Raw genomic sequence first — 23,474 nt, forward strand, 5'->3', positions numbered from 1 at the left:
TTTGGTTAAATAAGAAATCTAACAAGAAATAGCTGTCAGTGGAAATAATCTGGGGTTTTATGGACGTTGTGTGTTTGGGGTTGTTTCTCTGTTCTCTATAAACGACACTATTTTAAAAAAATCCATTTTTATTAGAAAACATTACCTTTTCAGAAGTGAAAAATTATTTCCAATGGATCTCACACACAAGACTGTCTTTATCAGACTTTGTGCTTACGGGCTTAAGCACTTCAGCATTAATTTAGTCCTGCCCTACCTGTTTTGCAGATGATAATATACCCTTTTATTTCAGGTAACATGAGCACAGCATTTACTTTCCTAACTGCAAAACTGGGAAGAGAACACAATCATACTGAGCCTTCAGTACAAAGATAGTGAAAGTTTCAGATTTGCCTGCTTCTGTGGTCTCTGTGTGACGGTCAAGTAACAACATTCCAGACTAGTAACAGCACAGGATCACTTCCTACTGCAGTATTAACATGCACAAAGAGTGGTGATTCCAGCTGGTGGAGACACCTTTCATGCCTCAAATCCTACCTTAAAGTTTGACAGGGTTTTTACTGAGTCTATCCCAGCTTAATGATTGTTTCATCTACACCATGCCAAGTGAAGATAGAAGGATATGTACACCTTCTATTTCTATGCCAAGTTTTATACAGTCGAATTTCCAGGGGAAAAGTTATCTTGTATAAAAATTCTTAGATATTTATACAAAAGAGCTTCCTTACCCACCAGTCCTTGGCAGAGATCAAGTTGCTTTCTGTTTGCAGCATAAAATACTGGACTTCTGTGCAAAGCCTGGAAAGCACACAACCAAAAAAATATGGCAGTCAAGTCAGTAACATAAACTGGGTTAGCCTACAGTCAAGGACTTTCTGTAGTCTCATAAAACAGGAAATCCAGTGAGTTCCTAGTCTAGGATGTAAAAACCTCATGGATATGTGACACAAAACATTCCCTCTGCCTGTTCAAAGCTTTCGAAATACTTGTGGCCCCTTTGTCCCAGCAGACATTCTTCTGGTTCAGGTATAACTCTATCAAGTGTTAGCAAGTGCTCTGGCTAACCTGACACAAGCCTGGGCACACATTTGTGCTTGGTCTGCATTAAATTTGGTCTTCAATGTAAGTCACTGGTGTGCAGATGCATTGAGAAGAGAACTCTGCAGACCTGCCAGCCCAGCTCCTCCCTAATTGCTGACAAGTATGGCAGAGCATAACTGTTCAAATTTTCAGGTATGCCTCCACAACTGGCAATCGAGCTACAGACTAACTGATGGCTGTTACAGAAGTTCCTGTTGCTGTGACAAGAGTAGGTCCATGAATAATTGTTCAGAGAGAAATGATGCTGTTATTTTTTTCCCTACTCACAAGTGCCTCTGGGGTTAAATAATAACCCAAGTGTCAAACTTATGTTTCACTCGAATGACCCACAAATTGCTCAATCTAATTTTCACACTGTTGGCTTCCCCTTCAGGCAGTAGCAGAGAAACAGCAAACCCTCAGAAGGCAGTTATAGTAATTAGACACCAACCCCCATCCTTGGTGAATTTGGGTGTTCAATTTGCAGGTCATCAGTCATAGAGGCAGCAAGCTACAAGCCTGCAGGCTGAATAGCAGAATCTCAGTGTTTTCCTCTGCAGCACAGGGACTGAAGGATGCACAGCATCCATCCTCAAAAAGCCTTTGCTGGTCTATGTTTGGCATTCAGAGCAAATGGCAGCCTTCTTCACAAGGCAGTTTAGAGCAGCAGAATGGTGGACTGAGAGACAGGGGAGCTTTCAAGTCCATTCCATTATCTCTGGGGTGGTATCTACACCCGAAGGGCTTTGTAGAGGCCAGGACTCATGTTGACCTTTCCTTCCTAAGTACCTCTATGCTGGTTTAGCTGCCTCAGCCACAGGGCAGCACAATCCAGCTCAGGCCCCTGAGGACTGCACTCTTCCTCTGCATGCAGACTCTGACTTAACACAAACCATCTGTGAGATGAATAACATACGAAACTGAGAACCAGGGCTGTTATTTCCAAACTCTCCTGCTCACTTTGCAAAGGTGCTTCTACTTTCCTGGTGATTTTCATGACTTTTGCAGAAGCTCAGCCCTTCTGAGAAATTGATTAAATCTGATAAAATATCACAGCTAGAAAATATCTTAGCTAGGAGATGCTATCTGCTATTACCTGGCTGAATTCTGTTACAGACATGGTAACATGAGAACTGAAACTCTCAGATAAATCTATATGTTGCTTTCAGGAAGTTCTGATTGTCAATACATTGCTCAGTGGCTCAGTAAGAACAGAACTACCATTGCTAGTAATAGGCCTTATCTAACTGTGCCAGGCCCCTGCCCTGGCCTCCTAGTCTTGGTATCTATCCATTTGTTATGAGAATGTGCTCTGTGACCAGCCCACACAACAAGGTGTCTCTTATTTTGAAGTACAGTTTAAGCATAGGATATCAGCAAAGGCCTTAGAAATACGTGCACAGTAGAAAACAGGTCCCAGAACTAAAAACAACTTACTGACTAATGGTCAGTTACTGGTATCAGTACAAGCCAAACCTTGAAAGCTGGGAAAAGACTGTTCTAAGTAGAATACACTAAACAGTTAAGCATTGAAAAAACAGCCCAGCAAGAGGATAAGGCACCTGCTGCTGCATGTGAAAAAAGCAGACTACAGCATCACAAGGGTATGTGGTCCATGGGAGAGGGCTCAAAGGCTAAGAACTGTCTCAAAACTCAGAAATTTTCTAAAAGGTCAAGATATTGGATTTTGTGGAGAGGGATCATCACCATAAGAACTGCCATCATGGAATCATGTGGGATCACCAGAGCTGTGAGCTCTATGGACACCAGCTCTCCCTGCTCCCTTTGCCTGTTCTCCCTGCCTGCTCTGAGCATTACTGGGTATTAAACTCAGTGAGCCTGGTTATGATTTTGGGCAATAAATGCTTCAAAGGCAACTATGAAACTCTGCATAGCCCAGCTTCCAAAATGGCAGCTGATACAATGTATGTAATCTCTAGAGGCATTAAAGCACACCTGAATTAAAGTCTAAGAATAGTCTGATCAATGTTAAAACTATTTCCTCGCTATCAGCTGTGATCATCCTCTTACACTGCAGTATTCACTGAAACTCACTTACATGTGGCCTCTTCCACTGTAAATTTTGAGGCAGTTTCTTCAGCAGTGCTCCGGTTCCAATAGAGCTGATGTGAGCAGGGAAGGTGTCATCTGTGAACAGGTGATTGTTCTTCAAGCAAGTCTCCAGCAAGGCATGATAGTTCTGCTGGGTGGGAGGGGTGTGTTTCTGAAAGATACTCCTGCCTGAAGGCAGAGGTGACTTCTTTCTTTTCAAGCACAGGAGAAAAGGCATGGTGATATCCACAGTAACACCTTGGTAATTATTTTACACTGGGGATTCTGCAGGGATCTCACCCTGCACAGTCCTGCTGGAAGCTCCTGTTTCCTTGGGATGAGGTGTGACTTCTCCCAAAGAATTCCTGATAATTAAAATAAGCATAAAGAGTCAATTTAAACATAGCTTTTATAGTTTTCAGCCAGCAGGGAGAGGCAGGGGCGTGGCCCTCCCTGGAGAAGTGGGGACCCATCTGATCCTAATCTAGCACATATCACTCTGTTTTCAGGGCTTTACATTCACTGTAGATCTGAGTGAAATCAAAATGAGTGACCCCATTGCCTTTTAATGTGGCTTTGAAGCCATACACATAGCTATTCTCAGTCTCTCTGGACTATTTTAGGCTTTCCAGGATATTTTCATAACGCACTGCAACATGAATGACAGTTTTTATTCAATCACATTCTGGCATGTGGTTATTTCCCCTTCCCAAAAAGGAAGAAAAATAACACATATACCAAAGGCTAACAGAAAAATGGAATACATTAGGTGTTACAAAGCCATTACTCACACTCCTCCAAAGGTTATTTTGCCCTTTTTGCCTCATTTTGGAGAATGATACAATCTCTCCCAAGAGATCACATTCCATCTTGCTGATTATCACAGATCCACATATGAAATCACATGTTGAGGTAATTTTTCTTCTTGTAACATTCGAGATAGCTGTTTCTCATCCCCCCACTGAAAACAGCAGAGTGATTTCATTGTCCTTTTTTAATATTAGCAGCTATGCTAAACATTTAAGGAACTTTTCAACCCAAACCATTCTATGATTCTATGATTCTCAAGGGCTTTGAGCAACCTGGTGTAAGGGAAGGTGTCCCTGCACATGGCAGGGGGTTGGAATTAGATGGTCTTTAAGGTTTCTTCCAATCCAAACTATTCAGTGATCCTGTGATCACCTTCTGCTGCTCCTGAGAAACTCTCAGCAGACAAATCACACCCCTCAGTGGCAAGAAGGTGACCATAATCACAGCCTTCTCATTACAGTGTGGACTGAAAACTGAATTGGGCTACAAAGTTCAATAAATGGTTCACATGCCATAATGATACAGCATTTGGAAAGCTTTCCTGCAGAGGAATCACTGCCCCAGGCACCCTAGGAAACTGGTCTCAATTAGGAACCAGTTGATTGCTATTCCCATCCCATCAAAGTCGAAGGTCACTGGCGTTCCCTGTGAAAAACCAAACAACCACATATTGTGCCATCCTTCCTGCACAGAGCCCTCATTTGTTATAAAATCACTCTACAACTGATCCACAAGGCATGATCCTCAAGGGCAACCAAGGAAAAATCTTCAAAATATAACCCTGGCAACAAAAAATCCATTTTCTATTGTACAGTAAACATTTCAGACTTGAAAAAGGATTTAAGTGCCTAACAACTTGCCTGCTTGGATTTTTTGCAGATGAAAAATACTGTCTCTCCCTCCAAACCTCACCTTTCACAGCCATTGACTTTCACAGCTACAACAACAGGAGCAACAGACAGAGATATAGATTTAAGAGAAAAACAAGAGGAAGGAAACAGCCTGGTGACTGGCTGCACTTTATATAGACAGACAAAATACGTATGAAGAAGAATTTCTCATTTTGCTGCTCCCCAGGAAAAACACTGATGAGCAACTGATATACTTTGAGCTACACTGAAGAGGAAATACTTGAGACTTGCTTTTAGGGTGTGCAGAGTATTTATGCCTGATAGAATTATTGTAACCCTTCACCAGTTCTCACCTCATTCTGGCATTTATTTGAAAAAGAACTAAACTTTATAGATAGGCCTTGAAACCCAGAGATAGTCTGAAAAAAACAAACAATGCTTTCAAAAATGGAGGTTTAAATCACCTGAATATGGAGCCTTTTTTTCAAGAAACTAAGCCAGCAGCCTCAACTGTATCAGCCTGTGTTGAGAGTCAATAATGCAGCTACTTTATATGATTTGAAAACCTCCCAGCTGAACCTACCTGTAGGTGTATTGTTTTAAACACTTTTCCAAACTACCTGGAGATCTCTGAACAAAAGATGTAACAAAGCATTTTATGTGTCATGAGCAGTCACTCATTAGACAGCTACAATGTGTTCCATGTCCTGTTTCGACCTTCTTCTGCCTGCTGGCTGGCTGCAGTCATGTGTATGAGCAGGTGCCAGATACAGTTGCATACAGCTAGCCAAGGTATACCTGGAAATCACTTGTACTCCACCCAGCACTGTCACCAAACCAAACTGAATGGGAATGTCCCACTGTGTCCTCCGGCACAGGTGGAGCAGAGTATGTGCAGGTCTCTTCCTGCAATTAAAATTTCTAAGGGAAAGCAGCCAAGTGTAGCAGACAGAGGTTAAAAGCTTTAGATGGAACCCGTGAACCAGTAGGTTGGATGGATTTGATTCTCTATACACAGCACATTCCCCTTGTTAGTATGTTTGCAACCTAAGTCCTTCCACTACATTAGCATCCTACGATTTCTTCTATATCTTTCTCACATCTTAAATACCTTGTCCTAAGTCTTAAAATTAGTATCTGAAGAATTCACAGAAAATACTTCACTTTTAGTAAAAGTAATTGGACCATGAAAGAATTCTATGAGAGCCCCTTACTCTTGTCTCCTCTGATTTAATGAATACAACCGACCTGTGCTGAGGAGCTGCTCCTGATTGTGTGGAACAGAACAAATGTCTGCATGCAAAATAAATTTTCAGGTGAGCAGAGGAAACAATGCAGGGCCATCTTTTACAAGTGTTCTCGTAATACAGCAGAACATTAGCTACAGAAATTAGTAGTCATTAGTCAAAATGGAAACATAACTGTATTAGGCTTTGTTAATCTTTATTAGTCTCTAAACACAGTATAAAAAGAGCACTTGCAGGTACAACCTCAAGTCTTTGATTAAATGTAGTGGTGTATTTCAGAAATAGAAACTCAAAGCTGACTCCCATTCTTCGTATGGGCTTTTTAGCAAATAAAAATATCCTGAAAAGAAGCACTGAACTATGTTTTCTCATAAAATGAATGCACATACCAACAAGTGGAGGACCTTGATCTGAATTCCTAGTGCTTAGATTATTGTCCCAAATGTTGATAAACACCTTCTGGTGCTGAGATTTTCAAGGCTGAGCAGTGAATCTGCCCCAGAGCCTCTCAATGATGTTAACAAAAAGCCTGTAGCAAAAATGCCTGGATGGCTTTCAGAACTTCAAACAATGTCTCCCTGACCAAATATTCACTTTTAAAGGCTCTGATTGAGAATTTAAAATACATATTCTTTGTTGTGTAAATTGCCCAAGCCACATTGAAATCAGTGGAAATATGAGAATCCCATCAAGATCTATCCTTCAGCACTTAAGGTTACACATCTTATTCATAATCATCATCATTAGAGATTCTGACTGCCCACAACTCCCATTTAATTCAGGTGAAGCTTTTGATCTCTGCAGAATACTTTCTGATCATGTATCAGCTAAACCACCCCTAAACAGCAGAACTGAGGGAACAAGGGTGCACAAAATGTGGCTTGGCTTTGGAGCTGTGATGAGAGCAGCTGGTGCGGCTCATCTACTTGCTTTACATCCCACCCATTCTTCTCATGTTTGCTAATAGGAACTTTTTGTCTTTCTCTACAACTTTCATAGAAAAGAACAGCAGCAGCTGTACATTCAGCACTGCCAGCAGCACCATGTAACTAATACACACATCTGATCCTAGAGGACAACTTCAACTCAGCATCCTGCCGAGATGACAGAGTTATACTCCTTTCAACCCTCTGGAAAATCCTGAATCTGTGCTAGCCACAGGCAACTGCTGAATGCCAGCACTAAATCCCTCCTCATAGCACTTGGCATTTGAGGTCCTACCTTTTCCAGGTGTGTCCTCAAGCGAAGGATAATTGTTCCACTGGAAGTGATGCCTACTGCTTTTAGATAGTGTATGTTATCTCTACCTATGTGTAAATTTATATGCACACGTACATGCACGTATATATATGTCTTGCCTACGTAATCCTGAGAGCTAATGCTAACCTATCAAGCACTGGGGTTAAAGCAGGAGGTGGGTTATAAAAGCATATTGAGTAATGCCAGAAAATTTCTGAAGAGCCCAATGCAAAATATTCCACAGAAGACATGAAAGAACAGGTCAGCCTATCATGCAGACTACCGTTTGACTCACCTATCGCTTCAATGGACAGCAGCTTCCTTGTTTAATCAGCCATTTGGTTAGTCAAAGTACAAAACTCCACGTCTCTCTAAATATCACCAACAAGGAAGATGCATTCAACTGTGTCTTAATAAGTTTTAACAAGGTTTCTGCTTTCAGGTAAGACAAAACACAAAAAGGAAATACCCCCAAAACCATCACATTTTCTCAGACCAGATGGGGCCATGACAGTCTCTCAACTTTGTCAATAACTACATCATAATGATTTCTAAAAGAAACATTTATGTGAGTTTGAGGGAAGTATAAATCCTATGACAGAGACAGTCAAAACCATCCAAGAATTATGTGAGAAACCCCCAGGCTTCTGCATCACAAGGATGATAAATGGTTCAAGAGGATTTTTCTTTTTAGCACCATTAAAGACATTGCATGGGTCATGTACCCTATGTGCAATACAACATGTTTTATTTGCTGTACAAATTTAAGGAGAAAGCACTCTGGAGGCAAGCATGCTTCCCCCTCTTTATATATACATTAGCCACCCCCACATTCTCCGTTTGTAGTGGCATTTCTGGGTCCCAGCACCTTGTTCCACCCCAGGCAATGAGGAGATAAAAGCAGCATGGAGAGGGTAGGGAAAAGGACAGCATGTGCATGCTAAGCCACATGAGAACAATGGTAGAAGAAACATAATGGGAAACATTTCAGAGGAATATGAAGGAGCAGTAAGGGCAGGAGAGCAAGGCAGCAGCTTTCTGAGCGGTAAACGCACAGCAATTAGTGAGGAAAAGCATAGACTATACTGGAGACACTTGTTCCTAAGCCACGTGTCAACAGCAGGCAGTAAAGAAGTTTGATCTAGCTGAACCAGAAGAAACTGTCCTTTCCTTACTCATCAAATTAGTGTATTTGGTTAAATTATGGGGACCCACTGCACCTTCCTCTCCCCTCATCCCTTTTGCACAACCTGACTATTCCCTATGGAATCCATTGTTACCTGAACTTTAGAAACTGCTCAGGTTTCTTACTCGGTAATGAACAAACAGTGACAGTAATTGCACAGTCAGGAAGTTGATTTTACTGAATTACATTGTTCCTACAAGTTTCTTCACACTGTCAAAGTGTTACAATACTGAGTCACCACCTCTTTTCCAGCTCAGTAACTTGCTCAGGTCCCCATCGCCAGTTGACCTTTTGTAGGAAGTAAACCCGACCAACCTAAGGCAGGAGATAAGCAAACACACACACGTCACCATGACTTGATGTCACATGAAACGAGTTTCAGTTATACAACATTGTGTTTCACCCCTCAAAATTAGGTTTCATTTTGAGTGCAAATACTATGTGACTTGGTCCATTCACATTCACTTCCAGCAGAGTAGAAGTGAATCTTCTCCAGCAAGTCTCTCTCTCCTGGTCAAGGCAAGCATCCAGCTGAGTGACTGGCAGTCATCAGCAGGGACTTGACTGAGAAAATACAGAGCTAAAAGTTTAATCCATCACAGCTTGAGGGAAAAAGACAAATTCTATAGTAAAGGGCAGTAGCAGACCCTCATCAGTATAAGATATGGGTATGTCCTGAGCAGTACAGTAGTTTCTGTACAGGACAAGAGAGACCTTTTGCACATGAACAGCTCAGAAACTTCCAAGAAAAACAGCCATTCTTCCACTAATGAAACATCATTAAAAAGAAAAAAACACATTATATTAATTATATTTAATTGGGTTTGTGCTCTTTCTATTTCAGAATTTCTAAAATGTTTTTATTCTTTAAAATTGCCTAAATATTGTGCCATGAGACCAACCTGTCCAACAAAAGCATCCACTAAAACATCCCTGTTTCACAAATGAAAAGGAATAAACAATGAAAGCAGATTAAAATTTTCAGTTCAGATTCTGGCAAAAAGAAAAACCTCATTATATCCTAAGCTTCCTCGCCTCATTTTACTTCCCATTGTATTTGACAAGCTCTACACTTCAAGGTAAAAAGAATCCTTGAGGAAGTACAACTTCCAAAGACAAATGGCTAGGAAAACAGACTGAAAAGTAAATCAAATTGTGCAATGTTTGTGAGACACCTAAAGAAAGTCTATAAAAACTGTCAAGCTTGGTTGTGATCTGCCCTGGTGATAAAGAATCCAAAGGAAAGGGACTCTCTTCAGGCAGGGCAAGGAACCATTTTTCTGGCTATACGGTATACATATTTATGATTAGCAGAACTTAACAATTAACATATACCCTCTCCTTGTAAACACGGGCCAAGCATGGCTCTCCCATACCTGTAGCAGTCAGCTCCTCCAGCTTGCACAACAGAAACCTTGCTTTCCTCCCCTATTCATTGCACTCAGGAAGGGCACCAAGGTGGCCTGCGGAGATTTACAATCAAAGGCTTCCTGGCCTGACCTTTGCTCAGCTTGGAGGATATCACAAGTAAGCACCAAAGAGACTCCATATATAGCTGTAGAAATACCAGTGCAGCCATTAAATGGCAGAACTATCTAGAAGATGAAAGTGATTTTTTCCTACAATATACACAATGCTTGCCAAAACGTTGATTTCCATGGGGTCTTTAATTTTCAGGAGTTTTCACTGGAAAAGGAGTTATTAAATTCTTAAAGCCAAAAATCTCAACTTATAAAACTAAAGAAATTAGGGAAATCAGTCTTAAGGAGGTTTCAAAACATAAATCCCACGTTCAGACCAGCTTTAGGCATTGGCAGGAAAGCAGAGGAGCCTGACCTTTAGCAAATACAGTCAGCTTGCAATTCTCCTCCAGAAAACCAGTCCCTGAAGCCATCAATTGCACCTCATGGGTCAGGCTGTACTGCAGAGTGTACAAGCGCATGGGATCACACAACACGAATAACCAGGAAAACAGCCGCTCCAGCAGCCAGATGCATGGTAAGGGACCCAGATTGTTGTCCAGGCACACAGGGACACACTCATCTCTGGATATCCACCCAAATCCATGAGAAGCAACCACATTTAACCCACCTCTGCTTACGCAAGGCTGGGCTGCTCCCGTCTGCAAACAGCTGGGGTAGGGCAGGTGTCTGCCGCACAGTGGGACTGCTTCCAACACTGCCTCTTGCCACATTTCACATCCCCGCTGGATCAAGTCAAGGGAAAAAAGCCTTTTGGAGGGGGATATTATAGGAAAACCTCTCTGCTTTGTCCCACATGCTCAGCGGTGAAGAGGTGAGGCTGATGGCCGGCCCTGGGGACACGCAACAGGCCGCTGATGGAAAACCCACGCAGGCTTTGGCCCCAGCGCCGCAGCCTTCGCTCCGCAGCTGTCCTGTCAGCCCTGATTGCTGGAGGCATAAAGGAGTGCAGACAGCAGCTAATTTGCCTGTCTCATCCGCTTACATGGCGAACTCTGGGCACAGGCAGCCTCATCTCTGTGAGCACCTGAGAACTGAGGGGCAGCAGCAGCGCAGCCGAGTCACGGTGGAAGGGGTTTAGGGAAGGGCTGGGGTCCCAGCGTTCAGAAACAGCCCAGTCCCTGCTGAATTTGCACACGAAGGGGTTTATTTTACACTGAGGTGAGACAGGGAATAAAATGGCGGCCGCGCTGCAAAACCCCACCTCGGTCCCCAGGGGGCGTCGTGACCCCCTTCTCTCCCGCCTCAAGATGGCGCCGCGCTGCGCGGCTTCACCCGCCGGGGAGAACGGGCGGCGCCTGCCAGGCCCCGCCGGCTTCCGGCGCCGGCCCATTTCCTGTAGGGCAGCTCTTAACCGCCTCCCGCCGCGCTCCGAGGGCGCTGCCGCCGCCGCCCGCCCCGCCCCGCCTCCGCGGCATGCCCACGCCGGGAGCCGGCGGCGTGAAGGGAAGGCGGCGTGCGCCGCTCAGCCGAGGCTGCGAGGGGCAGCGGCGCTTTTAGCCTCCCGCGGCGATCTGCTGCCGGCTGAGACCGCCCGTGCGCGGGGCGCGTAACGGAAAGCGGCCCTCGCGGGTGGGCGTTGGAGGGGAGCGAGGCCTGCCAGCTCACCCCGCCGCTCCCGCACGGAGCGGGCATGCGGGGATAGCCGGCCCGCAGCCAGCCCAGCCAGCGGCAGCTCTGCCCTCGAGGCCCGCCGCCCCCCCCCCCCCCCCCCCCCGGCCCAGCGTTGGTGGTCGCAGCGGAGCTGGCTTCAGGCGGCCCCAAGATGTTCAGCTGGTTGGGCACCGATGACCGCCGGAGGAAGGACCCCGAGGTGTTCCAGACGGTCAGCGACGGCCTGAAGAAGCTCTACAAAACCAAGCTGCTCCCCTTGGAAGAGCACTACAAGTTCCACGAGTTCCACTCACCTGCACTGGAGGATGCCGATTTCGACAATAAGCCCATGGTGCTCCTCGTGGGGCAGTACTCCACCGGGAAGACCACCTTCATCAGGTAAATTCCTGCTTCCTTCCCTCCGGAGTGTGCCTGCCCCCTTAGTGCCCGGGGGCCGTGGTGGGGCTGCTCTCCTACCCCTATTACACCCCGATCCTTCTGTTCCCCCTTCGCGCCCCTGGTGCCCATTAACAGCTTTCCCCTGGGAAGCCACCTCCACTCGAACTCTGGGAGTGTTTCTTCGCTAGGACAGGGTGGTGTGAGATGTCCCATGGAACACAGACGTGGCAAGTGTGGGGCAGGAACGCAGGCAGGGCATTAGTGTGGAGACGTGAGTCACTTGGGGCCCTCTCGTCCGTTCAAAGTGCAAAGGCTGTGGGAAGCCTGGTGCAGGGTATCCCTGAGACTGCTGCGGTCAGGGTAAACCCCCTCTGACAGCCATTGTTTTCAAGTTTTGGGTGGTGGGACAGCCTATGGCCCAGGGCACCTAGGAAGTGGTCTCTTGTGTCTTTCTCTGCGCCGTGCCCAGAGGCAACGTGCAGAACCTAGCCTGAATAGCATGTGTGCGCAAAAGAGACCTGCCCGCCTTCAGGACTCCAACACTAAGCTCCGTTTTAACTCTGTCCGTGCACTGCTGAGATGCTGGGAGCAGTAAGTTCATTCCTGACTGTAAAGAAGGGGCAGCTGCCAGCAGCAGCTTGATGTGAAGCTGTGGAAGACATGGTTAAACTTTTCCAGCCGGACTTGGTTGCAGGGATCTCTGTTCTGCCATGCTGCTAGTTCAACTTGCAGCAGCTTTTCTCTTGGGATCATAGCTGAAGCTGTGCTGTCTGTGTTTCCTATGTGATTCATAAGCTTAGCATTAAATTCCAGCCTTTTTCTGGTGTGGTTGTGTTGAAATCTGTGGAATTACCCCAGTGTAAATCTGGACACAAGCCACAAGCAGCCAGACCTTTGTTCTACCAGTATTTCTTGGTGGAGGAGGGAGCTGTGAGGAGTAGAGAGAGGTGAATCAAATTGACTGTACCTGTTAAAGAGTGACCTTGAGAAATGCCAGGGGGCACAGTGGGTTGTGTGCTGTAATATTCCTGCTGCTTAATGTCCCGGCCAGGAGCCAAGAAATGAATGCACTTCTTTTACTTTGTCACACACCTGGCAAACAGAGTTTAAGAGTAAAAAGGCTTTTGTCATGTGAGCAAGTCAGATGATAAAGAGGCAGGAGAGAGGCTAGCTAGCTGTCTGGTTTCACCCCAGAGCTTTGTTCTGTGACTTGATGCCAAACCTGTTTGAAAGGCGCTTTCTGTCCTCTGGGTTACTGACACTCAGAGCAGAACCTCCTCTGAACATGAGGAGGTTGCTGAATATCCATTCCTGAGGTTGCTGGCTGTGCAGCTAGAGCATCTCTTCCAAATGCTTCTGCCTGGATTGCCAGCATCAGCATTTCTCTGCAGTCTCACCTGCATGTTGTTGTTAGCAGAGACTTCCTGCCTTTGCCCCTCTCTGTTCAGTAAAGCCCTTTTTCTGTAAGCCTGAGAGCCTTCTGCAAGATGTTCAGGTGTCTGAGGCATCCCACTCATGTGGCATGGGCCACAGCCCCTTTGATCTGCTGTCAGCAAGCTTATCTGAGTCTCTGACCACTGCATTTCATTCATGCTTATGTCCTCTCTTCTCTCAGCCTTCTCTGTGCACAGGGCTGGGATGAGCCTACCCAGAGACCATGGTCAAGCAGAAGTGACCAGGAGCTTCCACTTCACAGGAGTGCAAAATGGACCTGAGGTGGCCTTATAGGAAAGCAGAGCTGCCTTCTGTGTAAAACAGTGCATAAGAAGGTGAAAGTTGAGAACCCCAGGGCCTATAATAGTAGGAGGCATGTGAGGGTCTGTTACTTCACTGTGTTCCCAACCAAAGGCAAGAGCTGCCAGAAAACCCGGTACTGCTTGTGACAGGCTTTCAGTGTGAACTTGCAGGCACTGGTCACTAGAGCACTGGGATAAGCACCAGATTAGCATCCAGAGTTATTGTGGGAAGGCAAGTGGGAGCTAAAACAGAGCAGGGAGGAGTTAAAGGGGACTGGGGGAGGAAGTGGGAGGGGAGACAACCATTATGTCTGGGCAGTAGAGTGAAGCAAGAAACAGCCTCTGAACATCTCTTCCACAATCTTGTCAGGATGGGTGATAATTAGTATTATCCTTATGTACCCATTCCATTCTTGCATTGCATCCTCCTTGTACTGCCATGCAATTCAGGGAAATGACTTAGTGTCACTAACCACTTATGTAGAATGAACTCAGGCCCAGTTCACTGTTAAAAAAGGATCTTAGTCACCTACCTGAGGTGGGTTTGTCTCCCAGCCATCTCTCCTTGTTCTTGGAAATTTGAGGTGAAACAAGGAAGAAATGCAAGTCTTTGAAGCACCAGAGCTGCAGCATGTTGCAGTGAGGCTGCTCTCTTGTCAGAAGCTGGTGGCAGAAAAAAGGCAGTCAAGGTCAGCAGTGAGAAACATTTCTGGAGGCTGAGGTGGGGAGGAAGAAGGTGAGTTGTGTGGGAGCAAAGCCAGTGGGGCGAGACCAGAGCAGCAGCTTGTCTTCAGTGGAACCGGGCTCTTGGTTCTCTCCTGCTTTCAGGAACACCAAGGATTGAGCTTTATTTTGCTATGTGAAAGATGTAGTGTCATTAACTGCAGCTTTTCTATTCCTGCATTTTCTTCTCTTCTTGCTCACTCCCATTTGTCTCCTCAGCATAAATTTGGCTGAGGCTTTTCTGCAGTGCCAGGGTCTGAAAGACCATGATGGTGAGGGCAGGGTAACACTTCTACCTGAGAATATCTGACATCCACAGCAGGATGTCACTGACACCTGCCTTTATGATGTTATTGCTTTTTATGTTTCCTGTAAGAGGGTGGGGGTGCAGGACAGAACATTAGTCTCCTAATTAACTTAGATTCTGTGGTCTCTTCTAAAAATAATCATGGCTTCTGTCCAGCTATGCTGCTAATAAAATAAACAAGCCTGCCAGAGCCCTACTAGCTGTCGCCATGGCTTGCTTTTCTGGTGTAGCCACCCCTTCTTGCTCCAGCTAATCATTTACGTGTCCTGGCCTCTCCAGACTGTTTGTTACAGGCTATATGCAGAGCTCTGGTGTGACCTCTCCATGTGGCCCTGAACCTTTCATCTTTGCCTGCACCAGGCAGTTGTCACCATTTCCTCCTGGCTCTGCCCTTCTTCCCTTTCCCACTCAGCATCACCTCTGCTACCACACACAGCAGCATCCTGCATGGCTCCTGCATGACTCATCACAGGCAGGCAGCCCCTTCCCCCACATCCTGCGGCATTCCTGCCCAGAGAGCCTGGGATCTCCTCCCCTGGCTCCAATGCTGCTCAAAACCCACCCTAACCCTGAGTCGGGTTGCCACTGCAGCTTTCTTACCCTTGTCCCTCACCAGGAGCAGGGACAGGCCGGAAATGAGGAAAACAATGTGATGCTCCCAGTTAGGTACTAACTCCACACACTTCTCCAAAAAGATTGGTCATTAAGAAAAGAAACATTCACCTCTTGGCCTGGCAGTCTCTGCAGGCTTCCCCAGCCAGGCTGCAGGTCACTCCTGCAGGTCCTTAAATATGCTCAGCTGGTCAGAGTAAGGCATGCTGCACTGGCAGGGGAAATTGCTTGCTGCTCATCGGTGTTTTCCATAGATACTGTTTGCTCTTCTCTCCCAGAAATACCCATAAATGTGACAATTGCATGTGTTCTCTAGCTTGCTTCTGCTAGCAGAGGCAGGCTGTGTCACTGCCTAGCAGAAGTGCCTTCCCCCCCCTCAGACAGTGTCAATAAATCCTCTTGTATTTGTCCTGTGTACAATGAGATTCTTGTGCTGCAGACACCCTGCTGCACAATATATCCAAGTCTCTCAGAGAAGCCTTACTTAAAATAGATGCTATGCTGCTAGGCAGTGCAGATCTTCATCTCTCTGATTTCATACCACTTGTTGCACATTATGTCAATTAATATTGGCTTGTAGCTACTTCTGTGTGAGTGCTTTTGGTTTCTGTTTTGTTTTTAAATCTTGTACAAGAAAACCACATAAATGCTTTGAAACATAGCTAAGTGGAGCTGTGATAAAATGCTCTTGAGCAGCCTTCTTGGAGGAGGAGTGCTGCTATTACATGCAGGTCTTTAGCTTAGACTTTGTCTTTTATAGAAAAGCTTCCGAGAAACAACCCCCCGGGGTTTTTTGTCCTGTTGCTCAACAGCTATCATATTACATGTGCACCTCAAACTTGTAGGAAAACAAGCAGGTTACTGTTTATGGCAAGGCTATGACCTGGAATTGGGAGTGTTTCCCGAAAGCCTTCCACTTGTTGCATCTGACGATTGTTATCTAAACCTGTTTTTTTTTCTCTCTAGTATTTGAAAGAGAACTCATATTTACTTCTGCTGATTCAGTGAATGCCCATCTGTATATCCCTCTTAAATATGTTATGCCAGACCAAAAGCAAAGTACAAAGCAGAAGCAGAGGAAAGCCAATGGCAGTGATGAGCATTGCAGCAATGTCCAGCAGGGGTAACTTTCCTTAACTGCCATCCAGGAGGCATGAGTTAGGTTCCAGAGTGGCCAGGTGGCTTCTAACCTAGCAAATAGTTCTTTCACTGTAAAGAGCCTTCCAGGGAATAGAGCCAAGAACTTTTATATGATAAGGTACAGAGCCCATGATGGGAGAAAAGTGTCTCCTCCTTGTTCTTGGCTGCTTTAACCTAGAGAAAAGTTACTGTAGCTGCCAGGAAGGTGTATTGCGATCACTAGCCAGGGAGGTGGCACATACCAGAGTAGCTGCTGCCTGCTTTTGTTAAGTAATGACCTACTTCTGTAGGAAAGTTCAAGGAACCCCTGCGTAGGATTTTGGTAGATAGGATGTATCCACCCTAGTATAGGACGTCAGAGTGCTGTTCCCTTCCTGGACTCCTTCCTGGATTATTTCAGTTTTTTGGGAACTGCTAAGCAGTTGCTGTTTCATGTCAGAGTTGCTCCCATTAACAAAAGTCACTTCTGGTGGTGGTCTGGTGAGCAGAGGACTTGGAAAACACTTTGGATGAAAGGCACAAAAAATACATGATAAAATGTCTTCAATAAAGGAAGTGGTCATCTTCTATGGGAAATGTGGATATCATTGGCTGTAGAAAGAGTAACTTCACCATTCTCATCACTGATGTGTACCAAGCCATATAAGTAGCAGTGATTTGCAGTATGTCATGGATGTGTACTTTGTTGGTTTACCTCTAGGTCCAGTTAATCTGGACCTGCCCATTGAGAGCTGAAGATGCATTCACTGATTCAGTGTTACTAAATAGCCCTGGTGAACAAGCACAATTTTTTGTTGTTCTTAAGCACTGATGGTGATTACCTCTGGAAAATAATGATGAAATTAGGAAGTCCCAGAAAGTTACCACAAGCTTACATGCCAGTAGGAACCTCCCCTCTCTGATAAGACTCACCTGAGTGAACATTACTGGTCTCAATCATGAACAACAACCCTTCTACCATTTACTTTTTCCCCCATCCCCTGAATGTACTTTTATCATCACAGCAATTCTGTATCTTTCTACCTACTAAAGATTAGGTTAAAGCAACAGAAGTGTCAGCTCACTGTTGACAACAAGCAACAGAGTAGAATACGAACTTTGATAACGTGGCAATCATTATGTTCTTCATGTAACAACCCAGAGCTTATCACCAGGTCAGGTGGTCCAACACCATCCAATGCTGAGGCCTACCTTTTGCAAACCATACCACACAGTGGTCTCAGTTTTCACGACAGGACCAGCATGTGAAAAGTTTTCTGCACCCGCATAGACCTGGCCTCAGTGATGGCATTTGGCTCCTTCATGAGCCAAAGGGAGCTGTCCCCATGCACACCACTGACACACCCTGAACTTGGCAGGGTAAGTCAGGATGTGCTGCCAGCATCATATTCTCAGTCCTACAACACCATTCCCTGAAATTTGCCAAACTGTACCTTCAGAGAAGCGGCCAGAGGCTGAGGGAATCATAAGGGGTACTGTACTCTACTGCTCTGTTGAGGCTGATAACAAACACTGGGATATACTCTGCCACCCACATGCTTATGCTCAATGTGCTTGAGCAGTCTGTAATGCAAACCTGTAGATGCACTGCAGAAGCACACAAGAAGGGACACTTGAGTCTTCAAGAGTCAGGTACAGGAGAAGCTGGCATATGAGCAACTGATTTGAATGGGGGGCTAAGCACATTAGTTGGATGAGTCGGCTGAAATGAGCAGCAATGGAATAATTGCTATGGGCACTGAAGGCCGGTAAGATTTCAGGATTAACTCTGTGATTGCAGTGAACTGCTGGTTTTACTTTGCTGTGCTAAGTCTTTTCCAAATGTCTTGAGGATTAAAATATGCAGAATGATCAAACATGATGAGAGTCTCTTCCCAGCAGCTATAATCATCTCAATTTCTTAATCCATCTGAAGTAAGGAAGCTTTAAACGGGGAGGTCCTGAGTAAAAAAGCTACCATGACGTTTATCAAACAATTCAGTGACAGTGCTAAAAATAGCCTCTGAAGGATCCATACTCTGGAGCTTCGGAATTACACTGCAATCTTCAGTACAACTCATTTAGGCCTTAGGCAGTTCATGTCTCATGCCCACACCCTCTTTTTTTTTTTCACCTACAGGTACCTGCTGGAGCAGGATTTCCCAGGGATGAGGATTGGACCAGAGCCTACAACTGACTCCTTTATAGCAGTTATGCAAGGAGATGTGGAAGGAATCGTTCCTGGAAATGCATTGGTGGTGGATCCCAAAAAACCATTCAGGAAACTCAATGCCTTCGGCAATGCCTTTTTGAACAGGTCAGTACTCAAGAACCTAGTTGTTCTGGAGAATAAATCTAGAACCTAATGAGCAGCATAGCTAGCAATTTAAAGGGGTGAGGTGTTAACACTATTCCTTTTCCCCCACCTGCATAGCTGATGCAAAGCCATTCCAGTACTATCAGGTGCACATAAGTCACTTACTGCAGATTAACAAATTCAAGTGAGACAAACCTTCATTTTACTTGAACAAACAAAACAAACTATCACACAGCCTGTAAAGTTCATCCTGTAGGAGTCTAGAGGTAAATTTCATTAGTATACTTTGCTTTACCTTACTTATATGTTCCTAGCTTCTTCTACTCTGCAGTCAGTTCAGTTCCCTGAAACTAAATACTCCAACCAGTCGTAGACACTGAAGTCAGTAGGGAAGTGGAATTGGCACAAAAAATGCACATCTTTGCGGTTTTTAATTTTTAAACATTGCTTGAATGTCACCTTTGGAACAAACTTAGGCTCTCCCCATTCTGATGCCTTATGCATATAACCTTAGGTGCAAACTGACCTCAGCTCTAATGTCTTTCCTGTGAAAAACCAAACCCTTAGCAGAGGCTTGGACAGTGGCTCTGCAATGTGATGAATGTAACCTTTCCATCCCCTAGACCTATCCGAACCATACTGAGTTTTGGATCTAGGCCTTGCAGGAAGCCGGCAGCACACACCCATATCCTAGATGAGCACGAGTTGTGCTACAGCAGGCAGATGGGAACAAACTGACTACGCCCCTCATCAGTGCCTTCCCTGCTAACACAGTATGGGAGACACTGCAAACATGGCAGCTGCTCAGCCAAACAAGTTGGAAAGCTGGGCTTTGGCTCCTTTTCTGAATTCCAGTCTTACAGTCTATCCTGAGAGTGCATCTCCAACCAGCACTGACCACAGGAGTGTTGCAGGCTCCAGTAGGGCAGGGAAGGAACCTTCAGGGAAGGCTGAGTCTTCTCTCATCTTGATGAGTAGAAGGAGCTAGCTGGAGTCACTACTATGCAGAGAACCTCACAGTGCCTCAGGAAGCAATCTCTGATCACTACACGGGCTCATAATTCAAATATATGAACATGGTTTTGCACTAGACTTTTCAGTATTTTATAGGACCCAGAACATCTGTATCTGGCCAACAGTTAGGTCAGGTGACTGCCCCCTCCCTACATCAGGGAAGGAGTGTGGTTTGCCCTAAAAAAGTAACAGGTCTCTTGCATGGAGTGCAGAGATAGCAATGAAGAGAACATAGTTCAGAGCAGCTGTGCTTATAGCCAGGAACAGCCACAGCTGGCAGGCAGTTCAGTGAGAGAAGAAGCAACATCAGGAGTAAGGAGGCCAGACATGGAAGGTAAAAAAAGCAAACATTCCTGAACGGTACTGGTCAATGGTTTCTGAATGCAGTTTGCTCCTAAGACAGCAAGGGATGTCTCTACATCCATCAGCCTAGTTCACTATATCATGCTGCGGTCTTGTTACTCTCCTCTTTCTTCTCCTGTGAGGACACAAGGGCAGAGGAACACAGCAGTGATTCAACACAAGTGCCGTCCTGCTTGCAATGCAGGGAGTAGCCACAACAGCTGATTAGCAGCTTTTTTGCTGACAAGTAGAAAGGGGGTGGGGGTAACAGTTTCTAAACTGGTGAAGGAAAACACACTAAGGGCCACCAGCTCAGCAGTGTGAGCATCACAATGCTGAAGATGCAGATGGTAATACCCAGCTAATTAGAATCATAGATTAGTTAGGGTTGGAAAGGACCTTAAGATCATCCAGTTCCAACCCCCCTGCCATGGGCAGGGACACCTCACACTAAACCATGTCACCCAAGGCTCTGTCCAACCTGGCCTTGAACACTGCCAGGGATGGAGCATTCACAGCTTCCTTGGGCAACCATTCCAGTGCTTCACCACAGTTACAATAAAGAACTTCTTCCTTATATCCAATCTAAATTTCCCCTGTTTAAGCTTGAACCCATTACCCCTTGTCCTGTCACTACAGTCCCTAATGAATAGTCCCTCCCCAGAATCCTTATAGCCCCCCTTCAGATACTGGAAGGCTGCTATGAAGTCTCCACGTAGCCTTCTCTTCTCCAGACTGAACAGCCCCAACTTTCTCAGCCTGTCTTCATAGGGGAAGTGCTCCAGGCCCCTGATCATCCTCATGGCTTCCTCTGGACTTGTTCCAACAGTTCCATGTCCTTTTTATGTTGAGGACACCAGAACTGCACACAGTACTCCAAGTGAGATTAAGAAACTAAGTGCATGGAAGAATTGTCTGGGAACCAGAAATTTAGCAGATGTAGGACAAGGGTGCACCCACTGGATTGGATCAAGCCACCAAACTTAACTCCTGTTGTGGGCCTGGCTTCTTGGCAAGAGACAGTGCAAAGATGCATCTGCCTTGCACGTATCTTGTTGCTGCTATGTGTATGCTAAGGCACTGACCTCAGTTAGAAGGCTGTGATCAGGAAACTTGAAGAAGGGAGATAATTGCCAGGAGCCACCCTTCTAAACTGAGATAAGAGGGCAACCATGGGCAAGTTTGCTTCACCCATGGGTGGTTGAAGGTAACAACTGATTATGGGCTCTGGTGGAAAGGAAAAGAGCAGCACAAGGCCATGGCATTCATACAGATCATGCTCATCTCAGCTGAGAGGTGACAGACCACAGCACTTATGTCTTATGGGGTACAGAGCCTGCTGCACCAGGGGAGGCTGAGTAGAGCAGCAGGGGGAGTGAGCATCCAGCCTCTGCTGCTACTCCCTTTCCTGGCAGAGACTAGGATCTGCTGCCTTCCAGGAAGCAAGGGAAGAGTGGTACAGGCATGATTTGGCTAGGAGACAGTAGCTAATTACGCTGCTCAGAGCCTGTCTACCCACTCCCTTCATTCCCAAGAGACTGAGTGCCTGCCCATATCTTCCTGGCTAAAGGCAGAGGTAGGGCTGACAAGCTGCCCAAGGGGAAAAAGAGAATAGTAGCTCTGCAGTACCCTGTCTTGTTTGCCTCTCCTTGCCCCAGGTGGTTCCTGGCTATGTGAGAAGGGCTTATTTTCCTCACGCTAACTCTGGTGGCAATACCCCAGCTCTGGAGGGATCCCAGCAGAGAGATTACAGGTTGCACTTTAATTATCAGGGGGACTTATTTGGCGCCAAGGGCCTGGAGCAAAATCAGGAATCTTGGCCATTACTTTTGTATCACATTGGCTTTGTTGCAAGCTTACTCCTACCCCTGTCTTGGGAAGCTGAGGTGGAGTCAGTCCTGCTTTTGTGTGGTCAACAACAGGAGACATCATGGATAACAGGTTCCTCTTTCAGCCCTATGCTCTGCCTGCAGAGGTAGTGAAAGTCTAGTTTGGCACCACATTCTTCCCTTCATATGGCCCCAGAGATAATTAGGTCATGCTCGCTGAGGTCCTGCAGTTCTGCTTGGACAGCAGGAAGGCAGCAGGCTTAACCTTGCCAATAGAGCCAGAAAGCACTCACTCATGCTGGCCTCTGACCTTGTATCTGAAATCTCCCATGGATTACTTTCCCTAGAGAAACTGGTAGAAAATCCCCTTGCCTGAGCCATTTAATACTAGACCATAAAGAATTCTCAGGTCTGTAGCAATGGAGAGCAAACTTGGACTGCCAGGAAAGGGGAATAACATGACCTCTGGAGCCTTTTGTTCTCTGCTGCTGTGCCCAGCAGTCAACAGGAGAATCAAGCCAGCCTGCTTCTACGTGAGGTGTTACACATTCAGAAATGCTCCTTAGTGCCACCTGCCAAGCTGTAGATACAGGATAGAGGCTGTAATATGTGGTCTGAAATAACCAAATAGCTTATTAATCTAACCCATAATGAGTCACTAATGCAAGAATCTTTTTGGAGTCATACAAGCAGAAAAACTGAGGTGAGGTTGTAGCATAGCTTGGAGGGGTTCACAGATGCAAGGACTTTAGTAGGACTGGCCAGAGTGCCGCAGGGCTCTGTCTGCCTTGACTGCATCTTTGTGCCAATCCCCATCCTGTGGTTCTGCTTCCTCCCACAGTAACATGTTTTTACATCTGGGTGTCACACCACCCTATTAATACACATATATACATACACAGTTATAGCTGCCTGGAATGGCATCACAAAAAGGCTATCCATGAAATGCTACCAGGAGCTATGTAAATGGTTTGGCTTTTACTGTCCTTTGCTGTTACCAGCAACTGAAATAGATGAGCTGCAACCCACAAGCACAAGTTACTCTTTATAGGCAGTGATTTGCATAGACTCGAGGTGGGGAACAACTAGCTAAAGAGTGATCATGCAGAAATAGAGCTGCAGAGTGGGGAGGAATGAATTACAAACCGAATGTAAGTCAACAATGTCACACTGCTGTTAAAAAAGCAAACATCTTACTGAGATACATAAACAGGACTGTCATGTGGAATAGATAAGGAGCAATCCATCCACTCTCTTCACTGCTGGCAAGGTCACAGCTGGAGCAACATGTTGGGTTGGGGCATCATGCCTGAAGAAATATATGAAGCCGTTTGGGGACCCAAAGGAAAAGTGCAAAGGTCTTCAGGGATTTAGAAATGAGCTGGAAAGGCAGCTAGAGAGAACTTAAAAAAGAGATGAAGGGGAAACCTACAAAAAACACTCAGAGGAAAGACCTGAAGGGAGACAGGATGATAATAACATATTGTGACAAGAGAGGAAAATAAATAATTTTCTACATTTGCTGTGTTTGAGACCA

The 23,474-nt window shown here is 45.6% G+C and overlaps 2 protein-coding genes and 1 long non-coding RNA gene across 4 annotated transcripts in view; 1 reads left to right on the top strand and 2 right to left on the bottom strand.

Moving 5' to 3' along the window:
• The window catches only part of LOC136014752 (polypeptide N-acetylgalactosaminyltransferase 14-like), a 134,339-nt gene extending 130,846 nt beyond the window's left edge, over positions 1-3,493 (bottom strand). The window contains exons 1-2 of the mRNA XM_065679736.1: positions 3,140-3,493; positions 729-798 (exon numbers count right to left, since the gene is read on the bottom strand). Coding sequence (XP_065535808.1) covers positions 729-798; positions 3,140-3,370 — 301 coding nt within the window. The 5' untranslated portion in view covers positions 3,371-3,493. The remainder of the gene's footprint in view (positions 1-728; positions 799-3,139) is intronic.
• Positions 3,494-11,307: 7,814 nt separating this feature from the next.
• Positions 11,308-23,474, top strand: part of EHD3 (EH domain containing 3) — a 30,549-nt gene continuing 18,382 nt past the window's right edge. The window contains exons 1-2 of the mRNA XM_065679737.1: positions 11,308-11,938; positions 18,576-18,752. Of these exons, the coding sequence (XP_065535809.1) occupies positions 11,712-11,938; positions 18,576-18,752 (404 nt within the window). The 5' untranslated portion in view covers positions 11,308-11,711. The remainder of the gene's footprint in view (positions 11,939-18,575; positions 18,753-23,474) is intronic.
• On the bottom strand, positions 11,642-15,525 carry LOC136014754 (uncharacterized). Of its 2 annotated transcripts, none has more exons than XR_010612855.1 (3): positions 15,428-15,525; positions 14,208-14,337; positions 11,642-13,030 (listed from the first exon to the last, which is right to left on the bottom strand). It is a non-coding gene; the product is annotated as an uncharacterized LOC136014754 (long non-coding RNA). The 2 variants fall into 2 exon arrangements; XR_010612854.1 differs by having other exon boundaries at positions 15,305-15,523.

This window comes from Lathamus discolor, chromosome 5 (assembly GCF_037157495.1).
Source record: "Lathamus discolor isolate bLatDis1 chromosome 5, bLatDis1.hap1, whole genome shotgun sequence".
In the NCBI taxonomy this organism is placed as follows: domain Eukaryota; kingdom Metazoa; phylum Chordata; class Aves; order Psittaciformes; family Psittacidae; genus Lathamus; species Lathamus discolor.